The sequence below is a fragment of the Lycium barbarum genome, chromosome 2 (assembly GCF_019175385.1).
Source record: "Lycium barbarum isolate Lr01 chromosome 2, ASM1917538v2, whole genome shotgun sequence".
Classification (NCBI taxonomy): Eukaryota; Viridiplantae; Streptophyta; class Magnoliopsida; order Solanales; family Solanaceae; genus Lycium; species Lycium barbarum.
Window position 1 is genome coordinate 125060433 of NC_083338.1, and position 7547 is coordinate 125067979.

The 7547-nt window shown below is 38.4% G+C and overlaps 1 protein-coding gene across 2 annotated transcripts; it reads left to right on the forward strand.

The window, feature by feature from the left end:
• Window positions 1-217: 217 nt before the first annotated feature.
• LOC132627080 (uncharacterized) lies at window positions 218-6746 on the forward strand. Of its 2 annotated transcripts, XM_060342175.1 has the most exons (6): window positions 218-1324; window positions 1903-2642; window positions 2728-2817; window positions 5019-5496; window positions 5587-5795; window positions 6148-6746. In XM_060342175.1, exons 1-6 carry the CDS (start codon window positions 1210-1212, stop codon window positions 6280-6282), a joined length of 1767 nt encoding a protein of 588 aa, XP_060198158.1. In that variant the 5' UTR covers window positions 218-1209; the 3' UTR covers window positions 6283-6746. The 2 variants fall into 2 exon arrangements, with proteins under 2 accessions (XP_060198158.1, XP_060198157.1); XM_060342174.1 differs by having other exon boundaries at window positions 219-1324; window positions 5019-5795.
• Window positions 6747-7547: the final 801 nt, after the last annotated feature.

Here is a 7547-nt window from a genome sequence, read left to right on the forward strand (position 1 = left end):
ATTGAGCCCATTTGACTTAGCTTATCTAAAGCAGCTTATAAGCTGAAAACAGCTTTTAAGCAAAAAAAAAAAAGTTAGATTACCCCAACTTATTTTTTTTTTTAGGCATAAGTGCATCCAAACAGGCTCATTATCAAATAGGACTAACCATTTTTTATCATTAACACTAAACAAAAATATATATATATATGTAAAAAAAAGAAAAGAACATTTATTATTTCATTAATTGCAATAAAATAGGCTTTCCAGTTTCCCCTAACCCTCTCCTTCCCAATCTTGTACACACATACACGCAGCACTATAATCTATATCTGCCCTAATACACACACACACACACACACACACAACACAACAACATTACCATAACCACAGTCCCAATTGTTTTTTGCCCTAGTCTCTTTCAACCACTCTTCGCTGCTCTTTTTCTCTCTGTTTAGCACTGCGCTTTTACATATATTGAGAACAACAAAAAAAAAACGATTTTATTTCCATCTATTGTTAACAAATTTGGTATTAAGCCAAACCTGGGGACTGAAACGGATATATACCGAGTTTTTTTTTGGTTTGGCGTTGTATTAGAGCGGTTAGGGTTTTGTTGACGATCTTTATTATTGCTTTGTTCATCGCTTGTTTCTGTTCTATGTTTGGTATGTGGGGGTGATTTTTTTTGTGTGGGAATATCTAGTTTTATTATCTGGGTTGGTGGTGTAGAAACCCTAAGTTTGTTGGGGGGTCTAGGGTTTGTGGATTTTGTGAATTTTAATACCCATTTGGCATGGTGGGTCGGTGAGTTTAGGTTCTGTTTGGTTGAAATCTTGTTGGGAAACTGAAAAAACGGGTATTTGGTTCAGTAATTGAAATAATGATAGTCTGATTATTGCTCTAAATTGTTTCCTCATCCATCTTTTTTTTTGCTTAAAGAGATGGAATAAGGGTAAAGAGGTAAAATTGCCTCAAATATAAAGAGTAAGGAAGGTGCATGGTTGATTTTAGTGAGAGAAACCTGATTTTTTGAACTAAAATCTGTGAAGAAAGTTGGGTTTCTTTTTGGGGGATTGTTTAGATAGAGTAATGTGGTTGGTTATTGGGATTTTTGGATAGAGGGGTGAAAATATCTGGACATATTGTTTGGTTGAGAAAGGAAAAGAAAAGGGAGTTGAATATAAAAAGAGTATTGGTTGTAGAGTAATCTGATCATGTTCTGCGCCAATGGAAAGGAGTGAACCAGCTTTAGTTCCAGAATGGTTGAGAAGTACTACTGGAAGTGTTACTGGGGGTGGTGGCTCTTCAAGTCCCCACTTTGCATCCTCTTCTTTGCATTCAGGTACTTTCTTGATTTCCTTTCGGTCATATTCGCGTTAATAAGCACACGTTTAAGTAAAGCATAATGGATACAACAACAACATACCCAGTGAAATCCCACACAATGGGGTCTTGGGAGGGTAGAATGTACGCAGACCTTGTGCCTACCTCGGGAGGTAGAGAGGCTGTTTCCGGTAGACCCTCGGCACAAGGACAAGTAAAGCATAATGGATCTTGAGGATTTATATAGCTGGCCTAACTAGCTTGGGATTGAGGGATAGTTGTTACAACAACAACAACATTCCCAGTGTAATCCCACAAGTGGTGTCTGGGGAGGGTAGTGTGTACGCAGACCTTACCCCTACCTTGAGAAGGTAGAGAGGCTATTTCCGAGAGAACCTCGGCTCAAAGAATAAAGAAAAAGAGGCAATAGCAACATGAACAACAACAAGTTAATAATATAATCGAGGCTAAAGAAACAACATATAGTAACAGAAATCTAAGAATAAGAGAATACAAGAATAATTGAGGGATCGTTGTTAATTTTTGTTATTTACTTTAAGCATGACGTTATTGTACTTTGTGTTTCTTTTGCTGCAGATGTTAGTTTATCCGCGCTGTCTTCTCGCAATAGATCTCCTAGGAGTGTAAGTGACAAAGATAGCCCACGCTCTGTGTTTTTGGATCGCAGTTCATCATCAAATTCTAGGCGTAGTTCTAGTGGTACTAGTTCGAAGCATCCGTACAGTAGTTTTAATAGAAATCATCGTGATAAAAATCGTGAAAGAGAGAAAGAAAGATCAGGTACTGTTGATCTATGGGATCATGATGTATCTGATCCTCTGGGGAACATCTTAGCTGGTAGAGTTGATAAGAACAGCTTGAGGCGCTCTCAGTCGCTGGTGTCCAGGAAACCCGGCGAGTTCTTGCCCCGCAGAACTGAGGACTCGAAAGGTGGATTTAATAGCACCCATAATAGTGGCAATGGTATTCATTCTGGGGGAAGTAGTTTTAACGGTAACCAGAAGACAACATTTGAGAAGGATTTTCCCTCTCTTGGGATTGAAGAGAGGCAGGTAACCAGAGTTTCATCGCCTGGTTTGAGCTCAGCTGTTCAGAGTTTGCCAATTGGAAACTCGGCTTTACTTGGTGGTGCTGATAAATGGACCTCCGCATTGGCAGAGGTGCCTCCTATAATTGGCAGCATTGGTATGGGGAGCTCAGCTTCTCAACAAAGTGTTGCTGCAGCTCCAACACCTAGTGCTTCAAGTGGGACGGCTAGCCTTAACATGGCTGAAGCATTGTCACAAGCAGCGCCACGCGCCCGTGCCACCACCCATGTAATTTTCTTTTTTAATTGCTACTTACTACTTATTCAGATAATTTTGGAAGAGATGTTCATCTATGTGTGTTTTGCATGTGTAGATCCCTGACAAAACACAGAGGCTCGAGGAATTAGCTATAAAGCAATCCAGACAGTTGATACCTGTGATACCCTCAATGCCTAAAGCCTCGGTACATATTCAAAGGCGTCTTTTTGATTGGTTTGTTTTATGTAGTTATAGAAGTGGATCTAGATGAGTACATTCATGATACAATTGAGAATTCTATGGTCATTTCTGGTTTTTATCCTTTTGCAGTTAGGCATTGGCTCCATCAGACTCTTCTGTTTGTTGCATATGGATTAGATGCTAATAATCTGTTGTAGTAGACTAGGTTATTAGCTGATATTACAAAACAAGAAGCTTAACAAATGATTCTGATAGCCATGTCTCTGTAATCTAGGTTATAGTCGCATTACGAAACAAGTAGCTTCACAAATGATTATGATGGCCTTGTTTTGTAGGTTTCATGTGAATAGAAGTATAATTAACTTGTGCTGGTTATAGGTCTTTGATGAGTCCCAGGGGGTTAACCCCCTTTTTTTTTCTCCCGGAAGGGCTATAGTGTGGTGGTCAAGCATTGTTGGCATACCTTGTTTTCCATGTTCTCAATTTTCTTAACCTGTACGTGTATAACAAGCATTGATGGCTATATAGCTAGCTACGCATAGGCTTTGCAAAATTTAAGGACCATTAAGTTGTTCAAGATTTCCTTGTAACATTTCATACAGGAGCCTATTGTCAACAGACAAGCTTTAGATGATTGTAGGGTGTGGCTACACCTGAATAAATACATAAAATTTGTGAAAATTTCATCTTACAAGATAAATCATCATTACACTGTGTTTACAAATAGTCGTACATGTTCACGGATCTTTGGATGTGTGGATTTCTGTGATAACTATAGCTATAAGTTATACACTTGCCTTGACATATGTGAGTTTTTTCCCTATTCTTGTTGGCAATGACTTCCGTCCTATTTGGATTCTACTGATCTTACAAACAATGCTATCCTTATGATCTAGAAATTTCCCTAACCAGTGTGTCATTCTCTTGCTTTCTAGACCTTGTCTTTAATTTTTCTCTGAAGTACTTTGATCTCTTGATTGAAGTGAGTCAATTTTAATGTTGTTAGTACGTCTGCATTGCCTTTTTAATGTATTTGACTCCACATATTAGTTATTGGCTGGGTGCTTGAGTAGAATCATGTCTATGATTGCCTTTTCTTCTATCCACCTGCTGATGTGCTTGTACATATACATGAGTATACTGATGAAGCTAGAGACCTAGCTTATTCTAAAATCTAAAGAAAAAAATGTCAATTATAAGATGAGCTGCAGGAGTCCAAATTACTGAAAGTTTAGTGGGGAGGGGAACTTCTGGGGTAGTGATTAACGGGATAATGCTGCTAATTCATCTTGGGGACAACAGATGGCTTATAGTAAATGATCATGAATTATGATTTATGTGTAATGGAATTTGGAAGTTGCATTGCATGTGAATTTGTCCTGTCCCTGGGCTTTTAATTTTTCCCTATTGTAGTGTTGTGGCCTTGTGGTTGATTGATTGCGTTCATTAATTGGTGAGTTATTTGGTCTCTCTAATGATTCTTTGGCACATACAAAATATAGAAGTACTAGAAATTAACTGGTTACGTGACTATGTTTGACCTATTTATGTGGCATTATCTTCTCTCTCTCTCTCTCTCTCTCTCTCTCTCTCTGGGAGTGGGCAACAGGGTAACCATGAATAAATTAAACTTGCTTAATGGAGCTTGTGTCATGAGTGGTTCTGTTGTTGCGAACTGTTGTTGCTTTCCTAGTTCTGTTTCACTGGGAAAGCAATACTAGAGAACGGACACAAAGGAACCACATCGTCAGCTAACTACTGTTACATAGATTGTGCCTACCCTCCTTTAAAAAGGTTAATACACTAAAACACATATTAGGGCATAAGACATGATGGCATTTCTCTGTGCACCTCTCTTGGCCAATTCTTTGTATTTCCTTCCAATGTTGATTTTCCACAACTTGTTTGTTCTTTCGCTGGCACTTGGGGAACCAAATCACTGAGCTACATTTAGCCTTTTTTTATTTCATGAACCCACACTTCGTTGTAGTTTTTATGCGTCTTCATGTAAAAAAGAGGAAGCAGGATGTCTACTTAAAATGAAAATGGCTGAAACTATGTCGCGTATTAATTCTGTTGAGGAAGCACTTTGTTTTCAATTTTATTTGTATTCTCGTTTAGTATTTTCGATATAGAAGTTACATACAAAGGTTTGTGCGTGATGGATGGTTGATATACATGTTAATGGGAAGTAATTGTTTCCAGGTTTCCAGTTCTGCTGATAAATCAAAGCAGCCAAAATCCACAGCTAGGACAAATGAGATGGTTGGAATAGCTAAGAGTACACAACAACCTTTTAACACTCAACTTGCTAATCAGCCCCGTAACGTGCAAGTCAGAGCGGAAGCTCCAGCTACGTCTCATGGCAAAACTCTTCTGGTTCTGAAGCCAGGACGGGAAAATGGGGTCACCTCTTTGTCAAAAGAAGCATTGAGTCCAGCTAACAACACTGGCAGTAGACTAGCTAATTGCCCTCCTCCTGTGGCTTCTTCAGCTCCTGTTGTGACTAGTCCAACTTCAAGGGTGACTTCCCTTGAAACCAAGGCTGCCGCATTGTCACTGAAGCCACGATCTACTGCGGAGAAGAGATCTTCCCTGTCTCAAGCCCAAAGCAGGAGTGATTTTTTCAATCTAATGAGGAAGAAGACTTCTGTAAATTCTTCTACTGTCCTTCCAGACTCTGGTATGGCTTCATCTAACATTAGGGAGCAATCTGGTCTTAAAACTAAAGATGAGGATAGTGCCTCATTGAGTCCTTGTGTTTCTGAAAAAGGAAGTGAGCTAACCAGCAATGGAGACCCTCATGAAGCTCAAAACCATGTTCAAAGACATAATGATGTCGAGGAGAACAACTTGTCCATAAATGGAGCGCTATATCCAGATGAAGAAGAGGCTGCCTTCCTTCGTTCTCTTGGTTGGGAGGAAAATGCTGGGGAAGATGAAGGCCTGACAGAGGAAGAAATTAATAATTTTTATGAGGAGGTAACCAACTCTACTCGCTTTTTTTTGTATGTTATTGGTAAGAGATCATTTCCAGTGTCACTTGAGTTAATGTTAAAAGGTAATCCATGATTAAGTTTGAAGCCTGTGAGTTTGATACTAGTGAGGTTTGATACCAGTGAGATTTCGTGGAGAATATTCATGGCATACTGTACCTTAGCATGACCTATAGAAAGTATTTTGTTTACAGTTCTTAACAGATGCTATCCTGCAGTCTAGTACCTCTGAAACTAGACTTGCTTTATTTGACTTATAAACTTTATTGAAAATGAAAGCTCTTTTCCCCCTGACTATCTGCTTGACTAATTTTCTAATGAAATCCCTGCAACTGCAGTATATGAAACTGAAGCCATCGTTGAAGGTTTACAAAGGTGCCCAGCCAAAGTGTTTGATGATGCCTGAGATGCACTTTGCTACTAATCCTGGAACTGCTTCTTCTGGGACTACTTCATCTAAATCTGATGCTTGAATATAGTGATTTTTCTCGTATATGGGGGATGCATACAGTTTGGTTTGTCAAGAGATACATCGCTTCTTTTATATGGTCTCTTTTCGTTTTGGAGCATCTCTGATGCATGTTCACAAGTAGAGGGTGGCTTTTGGAATTTTGAAGTGCAGAGAAGAGAAATAAGTTAGTCTGCTGCTGTCCTGCTGGCTCAAAAGAAAGTTAAGGTAGCGTTTTATAAGTAGAAGTTAGGAAAATGTTAGTCTGCAGTGGATGATGCTGGGCAAATTGCTTCTTTTTGGAAATTTTTTCGTCCTTTTCCTTTCCAGTGATCAATTGAAAAGGAAAGAGAAGGTTTTACGTTGTTTTGGTCGATTTTACGGGGAAGAAGGAAAATTGCAAAGTTCATTATAGATTTTTCTTTTCAGCCAAATTCTCATAATCGCATAGCTCTTGTTGATATCATCCTATCTATTATTTTCTCTTTACTTTTTGGTTATGGTTTTTATTTTTACCGTATTAATATTTTCAATTGCAATCCGCTAAGTTCTCAAAGCAGTTTTGATAGATGTAGTAAATGACAGTGACTTAAGTCGGAAGATGCCTTTTGGGAGGATTTACTGCGTGCATAATTTCTGTATTGCTCTGTTGTTGGAGCATGTACTGTTTCCTTCATTTAGGAGAAATGGGTTTTCTTGAAGTTTTGAAGTAGTACAAAATGCCTTGTTGAATCGGTACGAGGCAAAGTTCAACAGGTAATGAGTGGTGTTGGAATTTTGGAAGAAAAAATGTACTACAGATTCTATTTAAGTATGTAATTTGCATTAATAAAGAGAAGGTAAATGGATTGAATTCACATTTTAACCTTTGAAGTGCCTCTTTTTTTTTTTCCTTTCAAATTTGGTCTCATCTTCAACGTCCAACTATTTTAGGATGAAAGGGAGAATGCCCTTTTGGATAGACGATTGACACACCTCAATTTAGTGACGGAAAATGTTTTCTTTTCCAAATGGGTTTTTTACTTATTTTCTTGTATTGGTATGTAAGCATAACATATTATCATAAAAACATTGGTATATAATCTAGATAAATACTATGGGATTGGGGTGGTGGGGATGGAGGTTATGTGGGGCGGGGGTGAAGATGAGATGTGTTGGAGGGTAGGGCCGACCCGGTCAATGTGGAATGCTATTTGTTGAACTTGTTTTCTTTACTTTCATTATCAAGTCATTTTTTTCATTTTTAAAAGGACTCATCTTTCTAGAATTTTTTTTTTCAAAAATTTTGAT

What these genes read in the sequence shown, in the direction of transcription:
- LOC132627080 (XM_060342174.1), top strand. Translation starts at nt 1,210, where the DNA reads ATGGAAAGGAGTGAACCAGCTTTAGTTCCAGAATGGTTGAGAAGTACT. An exon ending in ATCCTCTTCTTTGCATTCAG is followed by an intron (nt 1,325 to 1,902) that starts GTACTTTCTTGA and finishes CTTTTGCTGCAG; the next exon opens with ATGTTAGTTTATCCGCGCTG. An exon ending in TTAATAATTTTTATGAGGAG is followed by an intron (nt 5,796 to 6,147) that starts GTAACCAACTCT and finishes CTGCAACTGCAG; the next exon opens with TATATGAAACTGAAGCCATC.